Below are 24206 nucleotides of genomic sequence, written 5' to 3' on the forward strand. Positions count from 1 at the left end.
GAGCTGCCTAATAAATCTCTTTGTGGCACAGGTCACCTAAACAGGCATTTTCTGAGAGATTCCTGTCCTATTTACAGGATAAGGCTTTCATGCAAACATTCCTGGTGTAACAGCCTATGTTTAACAGCATCAATTTAAAATTTCTATTTTATATAAAAAGATCAGCTTGTTTTATTCAAAATATTTTACTTCTCTTTCAGTATGTTTATTCTGTCAGTTTTATTACTGCTTTTATTGGGTTTTTCCCCTAAATTCTGTGGATGCTAAAACTAGTAGACACATGTGATTCCTTAATAAGAAAATCTGCATGTAAGTAACACAAATTACCATTAAATACTTATTATTACTGTTCCTTTTTAAAGAAATCTATTTCTTTTCTGTATCCCAGTGTCCTAATTCTATAGGCAAACAACATTTTGTTTTGTATCTCATAGCAGACCTTTGTTGAGTTAGGCATTTTTTAGAAAATATGAGCTTGTGTTTTTGTGCCTGTTATAATTTTTTTTAATACCTAATATAATTTTTTTCTTTTAAAAAGAAATACTCAGGTGGGTACTTTTCTTTAAAAGTATATAAATCCAGCCTAGAGAAGCTGTTCTCTTGAAGCCTGTTCCCAAAAGAGACAGAAACTTTTGCAAAAAATGCCATAATTGGGATTTTCCTTTGTAGCTCATATTATTCTAAATTGGTGGGAAGAATTTCTGATTAATTATGGATTTCTTTTTAAAATTCTTAGTGTCTGTAAATGAAATTACATTAATTGGATGTACATGGGTTTTTCAGAAGGTATTTAAAAAGGGTCCCTCCCTTCCTACTTCTTCTTTCACCAAATTGCTTTCATTATTCTTAATTCCTATTAGATAAAGTGAGAATTGTTGGTCTTCCTGTAAGTGTTGGTAGTGCTCTGTATTAAAAATTTAGAAACATATAATTTTGTCAATATGTGTTCAAGATTAGAAATGGAAAGGTACTTTCTATGCGAATGTCTCTGCACTCTGTTATTGTTTTAATTCTGCTTCCCAGTCCTTAATAATTGATACTAGTTCTAGTGTTTCTCTTCCAAAGCTCTTTCTGTAAATTTTTACAAGCAACATACTCTATTCATAGCTCATTTCCTGAACTCTGGTTTACCAAGTCATTGCTTCTTATTTTAGCTCATTTCTAAAATCCTCTTCTCATCTCTTTTACTTCATTTAAATAGATCAACAATATCTATTAATTTATCAGCTTCTGCATTGGGTCAATAAATGGAACACCTTGAGACACTCTGTTACTGATTTGTGTTTGGACTGTTCAGTGCTTATGGGCTTTTCTATATTCAGATATTCCTTGAAGTTAAATTCCACAAGCAGAAAGGACTGAAAATTGAACAGCTTACTGCTGCTCATATCTTTGTCCCATAGATTTTCACCACTTAGCTGTTCGGCATTGAGGAATCTTCTCAGAAGTAATGCACTTTTCACTGCATGAAAATCTAAAAATATATGTAGTCATTCCAGATTTTTACTCAGTATGACATATTTTTTCTGAGAATTTATATAATTGTATATATGTATATTTATCTGTATATGAATATGGTTATATCTCTGATTTTAAACTGAACAACAAATACCATTAAATTTTGCAGATATCATTTTAGACAGCAAGGCTCCTGTCTCTGTTCACTGACATTAGACAGCTGCGCTGTATGGGTTTGTACATGTACATGCAAGAATCCATAATGAATGTTGTTGTTTCTCTCCTTTTTTGTTTTTGTCTTGTTTACATTGTCTGGAACTTATTGTGAAGTCTCCATATTTCACACTTTAAGGAATTCACTGTGGCAATTAATCTGAAGTGATATGTTTTAAGGATTCTGAAGAAATAATCTGAAATTATTTCTCTAAAACAAAGCTTCTTTGTGAACACACTGGGAAAGAAATAATTTAAAGTCTTAAGAAACTAAAAAGGAATTTCAGTTTATTCTGGGAAGCAGTTTCAGATTCCCAAGATGGTCAGTATCTATGTGTGGATGGGCTATTGGAAGACAAGAGAGCAGCTTGAGGACAATTGTCAAACTATAATAATAAAAACGTCCAAAATGTTTTATTTAATTGCAGTCAAGATTTGAAGTGGTGTGGAAAACTAAATAAAAAACCCAACCACATATCAGAGCCTTTTGTAAAAAATATAGCAAGTGGATTTGTGTGCTTTTAGGTCTGATAAAAACCAGTATCCAGCAGGGCAATTTATTCTAGCATGGCAAGAGTATGGTTTGTCAGGATCTCTGGGGAATCTCTGAACTGAACAGAGTTGCCCTGGCAGAACTTCCAAATCAATAACCCTTTCTCTAAAGGGACTTTGCAAAATATTTTTTTTTTAATTCATGATAGGACCTTTAGGCAAGTGGTTTCTCTGCTGGAAGTTTGCCTCCCCTTGTTCCTCTATGGCAGCCTTGCAGCACTCAGTGGACTTCCTACTTATTCTTTCTCCCACAGTTACTGACTCATCAATTGATGTTCTTTCGGTCACTCCTTTTACCACAAGTTGACACATGTTGTCATTTCAGCTTAACACTGGTTAAGCTGAAAATTTTGAACACTAATTAAAAAAGTATTTAGGAATGGGAAAAAGATATAGGGATTTTATGTATAGTGCATAAGTCACAGCTGACTTACACCAGGATCTCTCATGTTCAAAAGTTAGATATATTTCTTTCTGATTGACACCAAGTAAGCAAGAGAAAAATGAGATACAGAATCCTCTTCAACAAGCTGAATCATAAAATATCCTGAGTTGGAAAGGACCCACAAGGATCATCAAAGTATGTCTTGCTTGGAAATAACTGACTCAAAGAATTAGGTCCATAAGAGCTGGGGTCCCAGCACTTGTTCTTCCTGCACAGTTGAAAGTTTTGTCAGTCTCAATGTAAGAATTTTCTTCATGCAGCTCATGATAGAGCACTGCAAAGGCTCTTCGCCTTAAGTTAAAATCAAGCACTTCTTCCTGTTCAGTAGCTGCCACTGGTCTTGCTTTTGTTCTTGCTAGTGATTGTTTTAAGCTTTTGAAAAATACTGTAATTTATAATCATCCTGTATGAGATTATTGCCTAAGGATCAGAGTGAGCTTGGATTTACTACATTAACTCTCATGTGAATATTTCTTGTCCTCCCACACATAGTAGGACCTAAGTGACGAGTAGATAGATAAGGACTCATTGATAAAGCAGAAATATAATACAAGTAAAATACAAATGAAAGCATTCCCTAAATGCCCTTATTAATGTCATTCACAGTTCTTTACTTTTCTCTGAAAATTTGATCTAGTTGTAGCTCAGTGCACAAACAGAAGAGTTTAAAGGGATAGGAAAAAGAAGAACATGGTCCAGTTTTAATTTTCTTATGCATGCACAGATATGAATAGGAATTCTGAAAGTCTTAGATAGAAATTCAGAGAATTGGGTGATGAAAAGCTGAAATCACTAACAGAAAAAAACAAAGATGCCAACCTTATATTAAGGTAACTACTCTAAATGAATTACATATATTTAAAGTATGGACAGTTTCCTCAAGATGAGAAAGGAGTATTACTGCTGGAGGAACAATGTGGAGGGACAAGTTTAGAAGAGACGTCTATCCATTTTACAGAGCAGCAAGCACTAACTCCATGTCAGAATGAAACATTTGTGTCAAGGCAGGAATATTATCTTAGTAGCAGATTTTAAACAGAGTGCAGGAGATACTAGAAATAGGAATGTAATTAATACACAACGAATGAGAACTAAATTATGAAGTTTATATGGAGAAATTGAAGCTGCAGGCAAAAGAGAAGAAATGGAGCACTACCAACTTAAAAACACTTCAACCACAGGAAACTGCATGTTTTAATGGTTACAAAGTCAGGAGGAAGTAACCAGATCCCACTTGCTGCAGCACTTTATTTCTTTCATCTTGTGTTCTGAATTGCCACAGGGAAGACTTGCTATCATCATTAGCATGCTGCAGTCAGTGTTTGTGTGTGTACCTGTGCATGCAATTGTTGGTTCATAGAGAAGAACATCTTTAAAGAGCTGTGCAAAACCTGAAAGTTTAAACTCTTGCTCAGTTAGTGGTGTTTATTTTATCTTTCAGTGTTAGTCCTTCGTTATGTCCTTTGCAATAGTTAGCAAAGCATTTAGGATGGAAAATCTCAGTTGAAACTTTTCTCCTAATGTTTTTTGCAAAATTTTTTAAGTTCTTTTTTAAGCCAGATTTCATATTTCCTTGTTCAAGGAACTAATTTTATTAGGATTTTTGACTGGTGAAATCCAAAGACCTTTTCTCCAACTGTTCTCATAATGATCTGTGATTCATAGAAAAACAAAAAAAAATAGATTTTTTTTTGTATATTTCACATATTAGATAAATCTCATTGTTATGATAGTTTATAATCACCTAACATTTTTCAGGCTGTTGCTAGTTAATCTGTTCATGGTTTTGCTATACACAGTATCCTGCTGAAATAGAATAAATTCCTTTCAAAATATTCTTGAATAAAGAGGACAATAAATGTAATTTCTAATCTCAGAAAGTATTTTGGAATGCCCCAACTTCTCTCTTTTGCAAGAAGTAGCAGGAAAACATTTTTTTCTCTTTTTCCACTAAAACTGCACCTTCTCTCCAGCCATGTGATACAGCAAAAAAGATCACGTCAGCGTTATGTGAACTTGACAGCAAAGTAGGCTCACACTTGCCCAGGTTAAGCATTTGCTCTCAATCCCACCCAAATACATCACTACTCCAGGCATTTAGAAAGAATTAGTTTCAGAGATGTACTCTCTGCTGCATTAGAAAATAAAACCAGTTTTGAAAAGGAAAGGGCTGTTCTTAAACTGTCATGGGAAACAGTGTAAAGGGAAAGAGGACCAGTTAGGGACCCTCAGGCAGGGATTCATTTTAGTCTGCCATTGAGTCAAAGACTTATTTTTCCTAAGAGGAAAAAAATATGGTTTTTTTTTTTTTTAATTTATTTAAACATTATATCAAAGTGGTGCAAATAATAATATATAATATATAAAGCATCATAGTGTATATCAGCAAATACATGACTCCTGATTCTTATGAAACTTTAAACAGCACATGGAATTGCTGTCAGTTATATTCTTATATTCACCACAAATATTCTGTTGCTACAAAGAGACTTTAATTAATACTTTTAGAACTCTAGCAAAAAAGTTACAGTATACGATCACTGCTCTCCAGACCATTAATTCTTCAGCCTCTCTGAAATTAATTATAGTCTCCAAACGTAACTGTAGTTCAAGATAGATGAGAAGATTGACTAGAAGTTCTGCATTTTATAGGAAATTACACAATGGTCCTTATGGGATGGGATTGACAAGAATTTATTTTTCACTTCTAGCCAGTCTGATTGAAAATCTGTCTTAGTAAAATCCATCATGCTCACATGCCAGTTGTTTTTAATTACAGATTCAAAGAACCCACGACCTTGGTGTTATTAGCACCACACTCTAACCAACTTAGACTGTCACCTGTTGTGTGCCTAGAAGAGGTTTTCAGGATGGAGCTGTACACACAGTTGTAAAAACTACAAAACTAGCTACATGACTCTTAAGGAAACCAGAAAAATTTTGAAATAAAACATTGCACTTACTTTGTTGCTATTAGGGTGTACTGCATCTAACTACATCAAATAATTTATAGTAAATCACCTCTGTACAAAGGAAATGTAAATGTAAATATTATGTTGCACTTGGTTTTAAGGCTAGTTGCTGAAGAGGAAGGAGTGATATCAATTTCTTCTATTTCTTCTTTATAGTATTGTTAATGAAGCATTTAATGAACAGCACAGTTTCTGTTTTCTAGATTTTTTTGCAAAAGTGAAAAGTAACATCTTCATTACTTTTTTCTGCCCTTCTTTTGTCTTAGTCAAAAAGGTAATTTTTTAATTTTTTAAAGTGGAGCACTTTACCTTAGGACTGGCAGCTTAGCAACTGAAAACACTTAGTATGTCAGAAAGGTGAGGTGTCTTCTGTGCAAAAAGGTAGTGTGATGTCACCATCAGCCCCAACCAAAATCAGCTTTACCCAAACCACAAAATTTGCAGAAAAATGTTAGCAATTCGAGCATGGAATATAAAATTTAAGCTCCAGAGAAATCCTGCAAAACTCTATGGAAAATGTGCTGTTGACTTTGAGAGCAGGCTTGGAAATTACCTATTCCTGACTGACCTAGGTGATAGCTGACTCACTGACTAGTTCAGCAGAATTGAAAAGCATGTGGTGGTTTAATTTCACCATTTTGTGGCAGTTCTCTCTAAATTCCTACAAAACATTTAAAAAGCACATTACAATGACTGCCTGGAGCACTGCAGGTTAATTATTTCCACTCATCTTAATTAGATAATAGTGTGAACACTATGAAAGTATCCTCCTCAAATTATTCATTAAAAGTATCTCTCTTTGGTCTTTAACTTTCCTAATGAGTATGAAAAGACTTCTCTTCATAAAATACTGATGTGCTTGTTAAGGGATGTTACAACACACTCCACACGCGTGGTTTGGAGGAGACACAGATGCTTCTCCCCCCTGCAGGTGGTACCAGACACCTGGGGTCTGCTGCAGCCACTGGCACTGAGCCTGTCACTCACCCTGGAGCCTGCTGTGGGTGTTTCTCAGGACATGCACCCTGCACAGTGGCTGGGACTCCCACCCACTGCAGAGGGTGGCACAGAGACCCCACTGGCTCCAGCCAGAGACCAGGGACACCCATGCCCCTGCTCTGACTCCAGCTGCTGTCCTTTGGCAAATGTGAGTGCCTGAGTCCAGCATAGAACATGTTCACATTGACACAGTTTAGATAAGAAGCTAAATTTGGAGGTAATGAATATTTGAAAAGTCTCTTTCTTTTTCATTAAAATTTCTTTACTTTTTAATTCAAATTGTTAACTCCTCTTAAGCATTTTGGATCTCTTTTATTTTTCTCCTTTCTCTACTGAACTCCTTCATTCCAGCTCATCTCATATAATCCATTTGATTTCTCTCACTCACTTTTGGTAGACTAATTTTTTTTTTCAGTTGCTTTCTCTAGTCTTCTTACAGTGGTGTTTTTGCTTTTTTGCTTTCATATTTCACAGCACAGCCACTGTGCCACTGGTTTTTAGCCTCCAGGTTAGAACAGATCCTTCATTTCAGTTGAAGCATCAATTAGTTTTTCTCCACTGCAAAACTCAATGAATCTCCACTAAACCAGATAAACTCAATCTAGTAATTAGTAGAAATTCAGTTTCTTGAACAGCTTTTCTTTATGGGTCTCTGCTGCTCTTTGTGACCTGCTAAATGCTTGGAGGAGCCTTTCACTGCCCCCACTGTGCCATCTCTGGTGTCAGCCTTCAGGCTCTTTGCTGGCCAGGGGCACCACCACAGAGGTGTCCAGAAGTGTCTGCCCAGTGCTGGGGCCCAATTCACTGTTACTCAAATTTCCACCTTCTTCACTCTTTGTATCCAGAAGCAATCTGCAATGCATCAGCATCACTTGCTGTTTCTCAGCATCACTTGCTATTTACTTGGCACCAAATTGTTTGTGAAGAGACAGAGAGAATGATCTCTCATCTGTCTTAAAAACCTCTTCCTAATCTGTCTTCTAGACCCCCACAAGATAAGCAACTTGCTGTTGATGTAAGTTGTTCTGTGAGCATTTGTATGCATTACAGATAGATATAAACTTCTAATAAATAACAAAAAGGGGGGAGGGGGAAGGAAGGAAACTGCACAGTTCAGTGCAGCAATAAATCTGATTTATTGTGCATTTTTTCATGTGCTCACATGGTCCACTTCAAGTGAGATTTTTCTAAAGAAAACAAGAGATCTGATAGAAATATGTTTCTTGTCATAGGGGCCCAGCTTAGTTTCACACACAGAGAATGTGTGTGCAAATGTGCTAAGTAGTATTAAATTAATTAAGTAATCTTGACATACTTGTACATTTTCAAGTATTGCACTGAAGAAACCCCCTGCAATTTTCAGTGTTTATGCACCTGGAGATGTTTATAACAGTTTTAGATAGTGTTTACATTGAACATTTGTATAGAAACTGTTCAAAACATAAGCAGTTTTTCAGACTGGAAAACTGCAGATATATCATGGAAAGGCATGGTTGGAATGATAAAGCTGTAGTTAGGAAATTTAATGAAGACTGTCAGGAGAAAAGTATAACCACTTCTCTGCTTTATCACTTTGATGCTTTGATGCTTATCTACTCTATTTCTTCTCTCCAGTGAAACTACTTAATCCTCTCTTCTTTCATCCTTTTTCCTTTGACAATCCTACAAATGCCAAACTGTAGTTACTGGTTTTGACAAGATCACTGGTTCTTTGCCCTTCATTTTCAATCAAATCCTCTTGCCTCCAGACTTCCCAATTGGCTCTGATCTCTAATTTATTGGTAGAGAAATGTAACTATCAGTTCCTAATCTGCATCTGCCATTGAGACTGATTTATAAGAGTATGTACAAGAGAATTTAACGTGAATGAGAGCAATCTGACTTTTAAATTAGAGTTCCAAGACATTCCCTAAAGTTCTGCAATCCATTTTTTAACTCAGTACCTTCATGGGTGATCTGATGTGACCTATGGGGTTTTAGTAGTCAATGAAGTTGACAGGTGTATATTGCAATGAAAAACAGGAAGCTAGGGTCAGTCGAGGAAGAATCAATAAAATGCATGTGTACAGACAAATGAGATTGTCAGGAATGGTTTCCTGGCTTGACAAAGAATGCTGATGATCTACCACGTAGCCTACTGACAACTCACACAGCTCCTTGGCAGGTGCTTCCAAAGAACTGAGGCTGAGACTTATAAATATTTATGTTGTACATAATTTCATTCCATTCCCAGGCTCACTACACAGAAGGCACATGTACCCTGATTTGTCTCTCTTCCACAAGTCCTGAACTATGAATATGAAATCTGCACTTCATTTTGTCTCCCCTGTCACTCCATCTGTGATGAACCATTTACAGTTTAGTGGGGCTGCCAGCCTTTAAGGCCCTGAGAGAAATTCCACCATACAGCTGAAATTAAGCGTAAATCATCATGTCAAGAAACCACTTAATGCATTTCCCTTTCAGTCACGTTTGTCTCCAAATTTTGTATTTAAAAAAGTTATCTGTCCAGGCTAGATTTCAGATCTTATGCTAAATCTCTTCCAAAAATATCACATCCGGAACTAATATAAAAGAGAATTTTTTTCCCATTTTTTTATAGAAAGACATAAAATCCTGTAGGTGAACAAAATCCAAATTCCAGCTCTACTAGGACCTTAGCTGTACTGTTAAGGCATTGGAGGTGGCCCATGGATTGTAAATGCTGCTGCCTAAAAAGCAGAGTTAGATTTAAACAGTGTGAGCTAACCTCACTGACTTTGCCAAACATAAGAGGGAGACTTTGAGAAAGAAAAAAATTAACAAAAATAAAAAAGCATTAAGAAAAAAAGAATGGGGGAAAAAAAGAGGTAGTTTACATGTGATTTTTGACCTTCACTAACAGTCAAGGAGGAAATTGTTGGAAGAATTGTTTCTGGTTTTTGAACTAGAAACATCCTCCTAAATAGGATGATGACCAGCCTCAAAAGCTTTTAGGGACTCAGATTACTTTGCCTTCTGTGTATATTTATCACCTAAAGCCCATTACAAAAAGGCAACAATGAAGCAGGTGGGTACTTCCTGAACAGAGAGTATTTGATGTGGGCAGGAAAGGTGAGCATGGCTTTGGGGGCAAGGGCAGCCACAGCAAGGTCTATCTTGTGCACTTAGTGGGTGCTTGAGATAGACATTCTGATTTATCTGCCACTGCAGCAAAAAGTGGCCTACCTGCCCCTGCTTTCATGCTGACTACAAAGAGTTTTCAAAGACACCGAACACACTTAGAAAGGAGATATTTTGCCTCTGAAAACTTCTTTTGAGATGGTCTTTCCTGGGGTAGTCAGACCTGTCTCTGTAACAACAGGGCAATATGTAATATGTACTGTCTTTCTAAAGCAGGAGTAATTTGTCTGAAAAAAGCAAATACACTGAGTTAAGATAGTCTAGGTGTAAATGTAAATTATTATAAATATACAGTCATTTATTTATCACTTATAACTTTTAGCTTATAAAAATTTATATATTCTTGTATTTTTTCATAACCAGAAGTCAACACTATGATAAAGAAGTGACTAGGTCACACATATGACAAAGACTTGGATGCTTTTGGTTGAGTACAATTTTTAAAAGTAGCAATTTGGGAAAAAAATTGCACTGGCCATATGTTCATGTTGTACTCTTGATATTAAACCTCGATTAATAAGTTACAATTCTCTAGTTAAGTATCTGTACACAGGAGTTGATGTCATTGGTGAATTGAACAGTTGCAATTACAGATATAAATCATGCTAAATAGCAGGCACTCCCACAGGATGCTGTGTGTCCCATGTCTGTGCACAGGTAGCAGTACAGGGCTACCAAGATGTGAGGACATGTGAGGCGTGCTCCAGTTACAGAACTGTTGGTGAAACGTGAGCGCCTCTGGGGACAATTGCCCACGATTCCACGTGGCGTCATACAGAGATGAGTTCTAGGGCACTCCCACAGTGAATTCTGGGGAAAAATGTGTCTCACAGTTTAATTTTCACTGCAGGGAAACAGATTATTAAATCCACAAGCAAGCAGCACCAGTGAACTAACCTTAATTTGAAGAAACTTCACATCTAGCCCAGAGGAGTTTGTGCCTTACTGGGTTAGGGATAGGAGCTGTGACATTTCTAGTCAACATATTATTGAGAGAAAAAAAAAAAAGTGGAAAATTCAGTTTCTCTTGGATATCTGTTTTCAGGCTAAGAATTACTATTATTCTATTCTAGAAGTTTGAAGGAAATAGCATCAGTCCATCATTATCAGTGTGCTGGTTGTTCATAGCTCTTCATGATAAGCCACTTTAAGGACTGGTAATAAGAGTTTCCTATTGTGTAAATAATTTTAATCTATTAGATTAACTAACTTCTTAATGTTCATATTAGAAGTAAAGATTTTTCCTTAACCTGTTTCAAACTGGGCAAATAGGTACAGAATTCACGGAAATTAACAAAACATAATTTCATCTACATGATTACTTTTAGTTTTTTGACACAGCATAGGCTCAGTATGCAGCATGTTTTCTCTGTATTAAGTATTTTTTTTATTTTAGCTCATGAAAAATCACATTGAAAGTTGCAGTATTGTTCAGGAGATCATAACAGCAGTAGATGTAGAATGAACTGCAGCCACTGGGAATGAAAAGCTTCCATGCTGTTTTCTCATACTGTGAGAAGATAAACCAATCACCTCACCTCTGCCCTGACCATAGTGTCAAAATTTTAAATTAGCTGCCAGAAGTGAGTACAGAGCTGTACTGTTCTCCTCAGTTACTCCTCTGATATTTCTTTCTCCTATATATATTGGTTTTGACCTTAATCATATTACTCCAAAGCCCATATGACTTGCATTGAATTCCATTAGCTTTTTATGTGTTAAAAGTAGCAAAATTATCTATTTACTCAAGGCTTTTAGCTTCAAACCATTCAGAAATAATACATCCCTTTACATTTTTTAAAGCATCAGTAATTACATAGGTGTGGACCTATGTAATTATATAAGTGTACAGTAAATTTTGCAAATCTTCACTCAAACAAATAAGATAGATGTAGATATTTCTGCATCATGTCTGTGCTAGAAGAATTCCTAATTAAAAAAATCTTTCCGATAAAAAGATTTCTTTCATGCTCAAGTAGATACAGTAGAGGCATGGTGTGATACTGCAGACAGTGGCAGCAGAGACAGCAAGCTACCCATTTAAAGGCTCAGGTTTGGTGCTCAAACTAAAAATAGGAAGTTTGAGATCCCATCAGATCCCAGATTACATTTTATTTTATGCATTTATCTGCACTATGTTTCTGAGTTTAGCTGATGGTGAGGTGCTACAGGCTAAAAGTGTTTTCATTCTTATTATTTGTATTAAAAGGCTTAGACCTTCCCTGAGATAGCCATTTAGGTCCATCTGACCTTGTGCTGAAACGGGATTGTTTTGTGTATTCACCCGAGCTGCTGCTCTCTCAGAGGCAGAATTTGTCTGCTGAAAGTTGGTTGATTTTTTCAGGCTGTGGCTGAGTCATCTCTGGTTTTTCTAATTTCTTTTTCATTTCCTTCAATGTTTTACTCATATACAAACTGATTTTTTTTCCCTTTTATTTACAAAGTTTAATATCCTAAAAGCTTTTTGCTTGCTGTTCCCAAATACAAGCAGATACTTAAGATGGCTTGGGAACAGTTCTACGTCATGTCCCTAACACCAGGATTCAGTGCAATTGCAGCAGGAGGGATAACCAAAGATTATCCTGGTGCCTGTGCCCTTAGCACAGGACCTGTCCATTGTGTCTTTCATCTCTTGCCCCATCTGTTTTGCACTCTGGCTCTTGTGGCAAGAGCCATCATAGAGCAGTGTTTGTGTTTACGTGCACGCAGTCGAGATGAAAAATGAAGGAGTTTCATAATGTCCCAGCTAAGCTCTGCCTCTCCCAGAAACATAAATCAAGTACTGAGCTGTTTTACAGGTGTTAAGTCTGCTATTTGCAGCAAACATCCACCCAAGCAATGCTTGCTCAAATCACCCATTTTTTATAAGATGGTTGGTTTGGCCTCACAGGAAGATACCCCAACACAGTTTCCATCATGGTAAATAAGGGTGATGCTGTTCACCTGCTTTATAGCACATGAACATTAGCTATTCAGCCAAATTAGTCTTTAAAATTAGAGTAAAAATAATAATTATATTTTATATACGTAGAGTGCCAAATTCTAAAGGGAGACTGACTACACATCATGGTTGGTATTTTACTACTCAGAAAAGGCAAAAGTACCAGATTGGTTATCACAATTGCTGAATTCATTATATGGGAAAGCTCAACCATGGAATTAGAAGTCTGCCAGAAAGGACAACAAAAGATATCTTTGAGATTTCATTTTGGTTTGGTTTTGTTTTCCATCTTAAAATTCAAAATTAAATAGACTTAAAATTCTTTAAAATATTTTAACATTAAAATTTTTACACACATTCTTTTACCTTGTGATGTTTAAAATTAATAATCTGACACTTCTATGTTAGATGATTTAAGGTGGGCTATAAGAATATTACAAGAGATACACACAGACAAACAAATCTCCTGTGCTGGAAAGACGCATAGACAAAACAATTTTGTTGTCCTGTTCAAAAATTCTGGTTGCCCTTTGCAATTCATGGTGGCTGCAATCTGTTTGGCCTTTTCCCATCAGGATTCTGCCCTAATGATGAACTCTGCAGCATGTACAGAAATTGTTCTCAAGCCTATGTTAACAGTCCTGATAATATATTTTTTAGGTTTCCTCTACGCTCAGAACAGTACCAAACGCAGCATTAAAGAGCGGCTTATGAAGCTCTTGCCCTGCTCGGCTGCCAAAACGACATCTCCTGTTACTCAAAGCAAGTTTTATTTTTCTTTTTTTTCATTTGACCTTTTTTTTTTTTTTTAGGTTTGCATGCATCAAAAGTTATACTTTCATTAACTGCTCATTTGAGAAGCGAGATATCTGCTGAAGTAATCATGTGGTTGATCAAGGTTTAAAATCTAGCAATGCACAGATTTGCCTGTGCAGAGTAGGATGGCAAGACAGCAGTGCCACAGTCTGCCACAGAGGAGCTTGGCAACTGCAGCAGAGGGGATAACCAACGACTATCACTTGGTACTTATGATCTGCAAGTTGGTTGACAGGTGATTCCCTGGTTAAATTTAACACCTGCTCTCCATGTATTTTAAAAGTGGTAACTTTTTGGCATTTTTATCATGTGTGCTATGTGTGCTTGCTATCCAGTACACAGGGGGTACCATCATAACTGGTCTGGGAGGAAAGGATTGGCCCTGCAGGTTTTGAATATAGAACTTCAAACTATTTAGGGAACAGGACTTAAAGTTGGTGTCTGAGAGAAAAAGAAATAATGAGATTGAAAAGAATGTGAATGTGGGTATACAGGAAATCACACTGATATTATACTGAATGTCTTGATAAAATCTCTCCAGAGTAGGTAACTGATAAATATAGAGGGGCAGCCAGAGTGAGAGAGAGATCAATACATATATATATATATATATATATATATATTCCTAGACAAAGTTTAATTGCAGTAATAACACTATAATGTCTTCCTATATAAATTGACTCCTATAGTAGATTAAAATATCTCTCTGGATTCAATTCAATCTAGATTAATTTGACTGAATTCTAGGCATTATTATGAGCACCTAAAACCAGAAGTTGAATTGTCCGTGTGTTTCCTGTACACTCTTCTGAGAAAGCATATAAATCAATATCAGGTGAAAAAGGCCTTCAAGAGCAGCTCCCCATGTCTAGTGAATCCAGGACAACCAAAGGCAGCTTGACTAGAAATACAGATCCCTACTAAATGTCAAGACTTCACAGGTGTAGATCTAGGGTTTCTTTATGCTATTCCCCTTCACTGTCTTTCATATGCTCCTCTGTAGAGAAAACTCTGGTGCTTGCTTTCCTCTTAAGTATTTGAGATGAAAATGGCTAAATTTATGGATGTAAACTGATTTATTTTTTTCATGGTGTCTTCAGCTGATATGTTTTAATTGAAAATAAAGTAGCTTAAAAACTGCTGTTACTGTTGGGACACTTGTTAATAACTCTTTCTGGATAAGTTACTTTCAGCTGCATGACCTGAGCAATATAGCCCTAGACAATAAAAGGAATCAGAGAAGCACAGGTTTGCTTGAGTTGGAAGAGTCCTCCTGCACAAGACCAGGCTGCTCAAAGTCCCATCCAACCTGAACACTCCCAGTGATGGGGAATGGAATAGATAAGGAAATAGAACAGAATTAATAGAAAGTTTGATCTGTTTGTTTGAAGTTGCTGGGAGACTGACACATCCTAGTTCCTTGAGGATTTCTATGTAAGTTCATGTGCACAGGTAACCAAATATATTTAGAGTCAGTCTCAGAAACCTTGACCATGTCAAACTTATATTTTCCTTACTGAAATTATTTTATAAACCAGAAGAGAGGTTGAACTATAACAAGTATTAAATATTTCCTATTTGATAACCAAGCAGTAAAAAAGGTGCATTCAATAATTTTCTCTGTAATCTCCTCAATAATGAAGTACTACATTAGTAAGAATGTTATATCAGGTGAAAATCTTGAATAAGACTATCATTGTAGATATACATTATTATTATTCCATTTTGACATGATGTGCAATTTCATTTCTGCTAGCATGAAAGAAGCAACATTATGGTGTCCTAGGAATGAAAACAGCACCACTTGCAATAATAATCACATGATGTGAATTCCTTAGAAATTATCAGAGAAATGTTTTTTAAAAAGAAATTTATTGAAATATACATAGCCTGAATTTGCACTTCTGCACTTCTATCTATATGTGCTTACAAAGGTTATCTAAAAATGTAAAATCTTGTTTCAGCATTTGTATTGAACATATTTCAGCATTCCTATTGAAAAAAAAAACATGTAAAAGAACACTTCTTTGTGTGCTCTAGTCTAGTAAGTCTAAATGTCCCTAGATATGTGCGTGTGCTACTACACTAGGGTAGCACTACATTCAATGGCTTTGAAAAAGAAAAACAGGCTAAATAGTTAGTTAGGCAGGCTATAATGTGAAGTTTGTGCAGGGAAATGCATGTGCACCATTTCTTACAGATATGAATTATTTGAATAGTACATTTGCTTTTTTGCAGTGTTTTTACCGTCTTGTTTTTTAATGAGTAATGAAAGGTTCAAAGCATATCTCCTATGACATTTACATCAAAAAAATGTCTTTAGCTATAAGAAATCTACTAATTAATGAAATCAGTAAGAATATTTTGTTTAGTACATTAATGAGGGATTGTGAACTTGTTTCTGGTTTTCAGTTGAAATGAAATTTCATTTCTATAAAAAAATATATATTCCTAACTTGTCTAGGCTGATTAAACCAAAGAACTGCAATAACTAATGTCATAGAAATCATTATTGTTTAGAAATAGATAAAAATAGAAATAGATAAAAATAGAAATACTAAAATTGATTTTCACACACTTTCCTGCATATTCTAAAGTATAGATTTTTCTTTTCCAGCCTGGTAGCTAGAACTGTGAAGAAAAAAATTTAAAACCCACAAATGACTCATGAATTCTCTAGTATTTTAGTCATCACAGTTGGTTGATTTTAAGGAAGTTTATGATGATCTTGCATTTTTATTACTTCTATCTATAAGTTACTAGAGAAGTCGAGTGTAAAGAATGTTGTACTGAACCTTTTCATTATCATTAGCCTGTTGCAGTCTTCTACATGCTCACTGAATCATTTAAAGGCAATAAAAATGTTTATGACTAAGGATATACCAAATATTGTGCTCAGCACATTGTTTGGTCTTTATCTCTAGCCTCACATTTATTATGTGTATTCATTTAGCTTCCAGAAAAGCTTGTAGATGTCTCTCTTGGTAGCCAGATGTTTTACAAATGGGTGCTTAGAGAACTCATTTCAAGTTAAGTCTTTTTCTGTCTAAAACTAAAGCCCATTTAAATCCCATGTAACCATTCAAATGTAAAATACAAGTGAGCTTTCAGCAATATTTATTCTCAGGTTGATTTTTTTTGCCAATTTAGTCTAAGTACCTAGTGTTGAGTTGTGGTTAAAAAAAATAAATCATCTGGATCAAACTGAGATCATCCTCCTGAGATAAGTGCTAACAGCAACATATCTTTCACAGGCCTAAATTTTATGAAGATTTTTCCAAATAGTTTATATATTATTAAATATCTCTTTAAAGGTTGTTTATTTTTTGTTTAGCTGAACTGTATCTTCTGATGCCAAATTTCTCCCAAGCAGCTGAAAGCTATTATTTCTGCATTATAGCAGAACAAAAATATATGGAACTGTAGGCATAATACTACTTTAATCGAGTATTCTAATACTATGTGTTTATAAATATTGAAGCAAATAAAACTTTATTCTAAGAATAAAGAGTCCCAGATTCTAAAGAAATAAAATATGTGTCTTCAGCATTGTAGAAGTGACAATTAGGCATTTGTATTGTTATATTTCTATAGTTCCTATAACTCTTAAATCAAAATAAGTCAGTAATTTCATTAAACTAATCTGGAGTACTACATAAGTTACATTTAATACTGTCAGTACTTAGAAATGTACACGCACATTTGTATTTTTGATCACAAGTGACTGGCACTCTATTGTAAGTTCCTTTAGCTGTTTCATTGAACTTTCACATTTAAAACTCTACCTAGGAAAATATGCATTGCTAATTCTCATTGTTTTAAGTCTATACTCAACTGTAAACCTTCAATGTGTATATCCACATTCTTAATTACCTAAAGAAGAGGTCACTAAAACTATCATGTTCCCCGCTTAGGCTGCTCACCCTCAATAATATTTCTTCTAAAGGGTCACTTGTATGATACTCAAAGTAAGATCTGCTGCTGGATGTGCAACATCAATTTCACACATTTTCCAGAAGATGACTTATAATAAAAATCCCAGCCTGATACAGTCAATTCACATCCATTATCTAACTGAAGGAAAATTTTCAGTTTTCTGGAGTTGCTAAAGTTTTATAATGTTGTTTCCTTTGGTCAAAGAGTTGTATGAACAGAAAAGTCACGCTGAATGTATTATGCATGCTCTTGCAGGATGTCTTTCCAATTTATTGCTATTATTACTCATGAGATAATATGCAGGTTACTGGATCATCACTGCTGTTCGCTATTCTTTGCAGCCACAGAAGCAGATGATAAGACACCCTTTACCTGAGTTCAAAATGGACTCATAATTTGTCATTAAAGCTGCAAAAAGAAGTCTTTATGAGAATGTCTTTTCTTTCTTCCTCCCTTTCCCTTTCCCTTTCCCTTTCCCTTTCCCTTTCCCTTTCCCTTTCCCTTTCCCTTTCCCTTTCCCTTTCCCTTTCCCTTTCCCTTTCCCTTTCCCTTTCTCCCTTCCCCTTCCCCTTTCCTCCCTTCCCTCTTTCCTCTTTCCTTTTTTCTTCTGTCTTTTTGAAAGGGTTAGGTATTTTTAATTCCTGTATTTCTTGTTGAGCTTTCCTTCTCTGTCTCTTGTACTCTGCAGACACTGTAGAAGATGAAATGGAAATGGCCACAGTACGACATAGACCTGAAGCTCTTGAACTGCTGGAAGCACAGAGTAAATTCACAAAGAAGGAACTTCAGATCTTATATAGAGGTTTCAAGAATGTAAGCACTTCCTTTTTGAATTTGTAATCTTTTTATGGGGTGTACCACTGCAGTTTTAGCTGTGTAAGAGTGACTAGCAGTGCAGCTCATGAGATTCAGTAGCTAAATACTGCATATCTGATCAGATGAGGAAACAATCACTCTGAAATAATTGGTATAAAGTCATTAAACAATTTAATGAACAAAAGATGCAGACAAATAGAAAGCATCAAGGAGAGAATAATTACAACTCAGTAGGAAAAGTTAGTTACTTATTCTTAGTTGAATAAGTATAACTTACATAGTAGGACTTTGTTCAAAGAAAAATTGAAAGTTGTGTTGAGGTTGTTTGTTTAAGAATGAATAATGGAAGAGTCCTGAAAAATTTGGTCAGTAAGCAGAAAGATTTTGATTTTTGTATTCACAGGAGCTGTCACAAGAAGTAATTTGTTTCAACTGCACTAGATGACTTTTTTATTTGGTGAAGAGCTGTAGATAACTTCATCAATTCTCACTAGTTCTACAAATCTATAAACTTCTTAGATCCCTTTACTAGGAATAATTGTGATTTTTTTTTTCATGAAAATGTGTGATATAGTGACAGGTCCAGTGTTTTATTTGGCAGGGATCCCAAATGAGGATCCCAGTACATGGGTGTAGTCTGTCTCATTTTCCAGTGTATACATCTGCCCTGTAGTGCTGGACTTGGCTTTGACTTGTGAGGCATGCATGTCTAGTACAGCAAAGAAATAGAACTTAAAAAGATGTTAGTCAGTAGTACTGAACTCTGTTTTCTTAAAAATATACTTTTTTCTCTATTTATTTTACTATCCTTTGTCTGATTAAAAACATATATGGAATATTGAATGCAGTTAACATTGGATAGAAAATATTAAAGAAGTATTATATTAAAATTAATAATAGCAGATTTTTAATCATCAGTGTTTAATGTTAATCTATATTTTCAGCTGTAAGTATTGTAACTGTGCAGATGCTATGTCTCCTCCTAAGATGACGAATCTAATTGCATTTATCACCTTGTAGTTTAGCTTTTCTTTCACCCTCTTTGGGTGAAAAGTGATGACTCTTGCCAATGGCATTTACTACTCAGATGAGTTAATAAAAACACAATGAAGCTCCATTGTGGAATCAGAGAGGATGTCTTCAACAGCTTGGGCAGGAAGTGTAAGTCTTGCAGAGTTCTTAGCTCTCCTGCCTTCTGTAAGGAAAGCAAGACATGCAAAGGGATGTTTTAAACACATATTTTTATCAAAAGCTTACAATGCAAGCAAGACAGAGTCACTTAATGTGTCCTGTCTGTATCATTCTCAGTTCCAGAAAGTATATAATGTTGGCATGTTTGTGATTAACAGTGATTGCTCTTAAAAGCTTTTCATTTCCTCAGGGTTCCAGAGAACATTCCCCTGCTAATGACAATATTCTCCAGGCAGTGCAAATCATGATCTAATGTCCTTAATTATCTGAGGCAAAAAGGTACAAAGTATAGTGGATAAAATAAGCCTTCTGTCTGTTTCTCCAATAATAATTATTTTTAGAGTTTCAGAAACTAAGAACCTTGATATTTCTTTGCATAAAATGCAGTATGGAGAAAGAGAATAGGTTATAAGGAAGCATTTTAATTGATACCTTTTTTTAGCATTTTCTGAAAGGAGGAATTCCAGCTCTTCATATGCTTTTCTGTTCCAAGGTGTAAGTCCTACTTACATCAAAGGAATGTTGATGGTAAGACATGGTAATAAAAATTTAAAACTAAATTTTTATCCATATGTTTAATTTCCTTATCAGTACATGAAAATTCAAGACATGCATGTATAACATATCTTTGACTAAATAGAGTTAATGGGCATGAACTTCAGTGGTTTTGTGTATAATATCATTGCAAAGTTATCAATTATGATCTGAAATGCTATAAAGCGTGCCCAGGGCTAGTGACTGTTATAAAGATAAATCAGTTTAAAGTAGTATTCTTTAGTCCAAGCATTAGATTTCAGAAATGGATGATTTAAAACTTTTTGTTGAGTTGGGGTTTGCTTTCTTTCTCATATTAACTGCAATATATGGTGCTAGATCACAGTTCTCTAATCACTTCAGAGAACTGGTAGGACAAGTCTGCCTCAGCTCTCTGAGCATCTTCTCTGTGCTGATTAGTTCACCTTTCCTGTCACATATCTACCTTTTATTGAGTATATCTTGAGTGGCTTTGGTGGGTACTGATCCACAATGGTATTGCAGTGTCTCCCATGGTCTGTGCTTGGACCATCCCTCCCTTAGAGTGCTCCATCATCCTCCTGTGCCTGCCACAGGCCACCTGCCTTCTCCATTGTCATCCAGCTGAGTGCTATCCTGCCAATATTTCCAAACACATACCAGCCTGTGTGCTTCACCCATCTGCTTTGTGTGCCAGCTTCTCCTGGGTGCCACACAGCTGAACACTGACTTTGTTTTGTTGCACGTGAGCCAGCAAATGTGTCTGTCTATGCAGAAAAGGCAGTTCTCTTTAGATAAGGCACTTCCAGCAGGTGGAGGGAGCCCTGGAGGACACACCAGCCCTTCACTCAGCACTGGTGGGGCCACATCTGAATTTCTGCGGCCTGTTCTGATCTCTCCAGTGAAACCAAACATACTGGACATACTGGAGAGAGTCCAACAAATGGTTACAAAGATGTCTAAGGGACTGGAGCACCTCTCCTGTGGGGAAAGGCTGGGAGAGCTGAGACGGATGAGCATGGAGAAGAGAAAGCTCAGCAGGGATTTTACCAGCATGTATAAATATCTGAAGGGAGGATGTACAGATGGAGCCAGGCTCTTTTCAGTAGTGCCCAGTGCGAGGATCAGAGGCAGCAGGCACAAAGTGAAACACAGGCTGTTCCCTCTGTACATCAGGAAACGCTTTTTCATTGTGAGGGTGACTGACCACCAGCCCAGATTGCTCCCTGGGTTTGTGTCATCTTCCTGCTTGAAGATATCTAAAATTTAGCTTTCTGGACATGGTCCTGGGGATCCTCTTCAGGACATATGCAGGAATGTGCAACCAGTTATCTCCAGAGATCCCTTCCAACCCCAGCCATTCTCTGAGTCTGTGATATTCTGTTAATCATTCCACTAAGAAGGAAACCACTGAAAAGATTTAATGAAAGACACACGCACACATATTTAACATGATATCATCAAAATCTTGTGCAGATACTACCTCTGTCCTTTATGCTTTTCACCTGATATTTGCCTGTCTTGCTATCTCTTTGATGGTTTAAGTATATAAAGCAAGATAAATTAAAGCATGAACTTCAGTTACCGTAGTTCTGCTGATGTTGTGGTCCTGTTAGATGAAATTAGCAGCATCCTACAGCACATTAGTACTAATTGAAAAGGTTTTGTCTACAGAATCTCACTCCAGCCTGCTTATTTCCCTGAATCTTTTCAAGTTTTAGGATGTCTCTTCTGAGATAGAGATGAACAGAACTTTTTATAGCTTACCTCCAGTTGTTTGTTATTTCTGACTTCAAATTGCTTACAAGTAGTTTTGGATGACTTCAGATTAGGAAGCAGTAAAATACACCTGAATTTCCATAGTGTTGATCATTACATTATCATCATTTTGATTTTCCACTGAACACAAATTACAGGCAAATTCCAGGCAGAAGGAGCACAGGGTCTCACAGAGCATCTTTGTGTGTACATAAACACAGAATCACTAGGTTGGAAGAGACCTTCAAGATCACAGAGTTCAATCCAGCCCTAACACTTCAACTAAACCATGACACCGAGTGCCACATCCAGTCTTTTTTTAAACACATCCCGGGATGGTGACTCCACCACCTCCCCGGGCAGACTATTCCAGTACTTTATCACTCTTTCTGTAAAAAACTGTTTTCTAACATCCAACCTAAACTTCCCTTGCCACAGCTTGACACTGTGTCATCTGGCTCTGTCAGTTGATGCTTGGAGAAAGAGACCAACACCCACCTGAGCACAGCCACCTTTCAGGGAGTTGGAGAGAGTGATAAGGTCACCCTGAGTCTCCTTTTCTCCAGGCTAAACACCCCCAGCTCCCTCAGTAGTTCCTCACAGAGTTTGTGTTCCCAGCCCCTCTCCAGCCTCATTGCCTCCTCTGGATGCACTCCAGCATCTCAAGGTCCTTCCCAAACTGAGGGGCCAGGACTGGACACAGCTCTCACGGTGTGGCCTCACCACAAGTACAGGGGAAGAATGACCTCCCTGCTCCTGCTGGCCACACTGTTCCTGACACAGGCCAGGATGCCACTGGCCTTCTTGGCCACCAGAATCACAGAATCCTGAAAACTTTAGAAAGAACACATGAAAGCCTTAGAAAGTCTCAGATCACATTGTAGTAGAGCTGATGCTCTGAGTAAGCAAGAGGTAGAGTATAATTGCAGTGAATGCTCAAAGATAATTGGAATGCCTTTGGGACAATGGCTGTTTTGGTAGAACTGAAAGTCAACATTTAAAATGAAAAGGGATATACACTAAAGAAAACATAAGGAGGTGGGATAAGCACTTTCAGATGACCTAACAACTATTATATGGAAAATTATCAAGCGAGAACTTATGTCTCTATTAGGTAATTTAGCTATTTTTAAACTTCTATACTATCCCTGAATAATGAGCTTAATATAAGACCTAAACCCTTCTCAGGCTGAAAAGGTTGTCCCCAGCACTCTGGCTTTATAATATTCCTGTGACTTGTTGATGAATTGTTGCTCAGCTGACATCACAGTGGGACATTTCCAATTTGTATTTGGCTTCCTGTCATCCCATTTCTTGCAAATTGAAATTGTGATTGCTGCAGTCATTAACCTTTCAAACCAGCAGCTCTGTGGCAGTCCTTGTACAAGTGGTACTTCACAATAACTTGTGCAGACTATCAAGCATAGACTCAACATGTGGTCTTTCTTTCTCTTCTGTCCATTGATAGATCTCTCTCAGTTTTAAAAGCATCCATTTAAAAAAATACCTAGATAATGCTTTTGCTGCACAAAAGATGCTCCTGTGCTAAATTTAAATGTTAATAATATTTTCATTTTGGTCATTCTGGTAAACATTTTTGTAGAGCTTTGTGTTGTGAAACTCCTAGACTTTTCCAGAAAACTGGAAGGATTTTTCATGAACCTTAATTTTACCTGGCTGTATGTCAGAGAAAATATAAATTGAAGTTATATTTGCATAAAAATGTCTGTAGACACATACTAGAGCTTTAAATAGGCAGCTCCACACCTTTGACATTTATTGGGAATTTCTAAGACAATTTTCTTCTCTTTTGCAAATGAGACAAAGAACGATAGTAGGAAAACAAATCTTACAATGTTACAGCTCAAAGATGGTTCCCTCATCACTCTCCCCATCTATAAGTTGAAATATTATCATTTATTCAGAGATTTTTTAATTTCAGTAATGATTTGATAGTTTCATTGTATCACTGTGTGTTTCATTTGTGAGTCTCACAGAAAGTTTAATGGAAGCTAGTTTCAGAGGTGATAAAGTTCATTTATTGATTGTTTTATGAAAGTAATTGAGATTTAGAAGAGCAGAATTTAATTAGTACATGGAATGCAAATAGTTTTCACTGGATAAATATTTTTTCTATTCCTGCAATTTTTTGCTTAACAATGAAGATGAAAGTTGAGTGTATAATGAGCATTTTGCAGGATATACACTAATTTGTGCAAAAGCTGAAACACCACAATGTAATTCTGAGTACCAAAGTTAAAGTTTTCAGAAGGATTAAACTTTTTTTAAATATTTGCATGCATTATATTCTAGGAACACTATATACATTTGGTTTTTTTCACTGCAATTGTAACCTACTTGGTAAGAAAGAAGGTCTGAGAAATGTATTTCAGTATCCTACATGTAGATGGCTTTTACCTTTTTGGCTGTGCTA

General features: G+C 36.2%; 1 protein-coding gene across 8 annotated transcripts in view; it reads left to right on the forward strand.

Annotated features, from left to right (window-relative positions):
- Positions 1–24206, forward strand: part of KCNIP4 (potassium voltage-gated channel interacting protein 4) — a 385018-nt gene that overhangs the window by 325365 nt on the left and 35447 nt on the right. For 7 of the 8 annotated variants that reach the window (XM_064418519.1, XM_064418520.1, XM_064418513.1 and 4 more), the window contains one exon: positions 18183–18307. In XM_064418519.1, the coding sequence (XP_064274589.1) occupies positions 18183–18307 (125 nt within the window). Of the gene's footprint in view, positions 1–13402; positions 13505–18182; positions 18308–24206 lie in introns of all 8 variants that reach the window. The other variant, XM_064418512.1, reaches the window with a different exon arrangement.

This window comes from Passer domesticus, chromosome 4, assembly GCF_036417665.1.
Source record: "Passer domesticus isolate bPasDom1 chromosome 4, bPasDom1.hap1, whole genome shotgun sequence".
Classification (NCBI taxonomy): Eukaryota; Metazoa; Chordata; class Aves; order Passeriformes; family Passeridae; genus Passer; species Passer domesticus.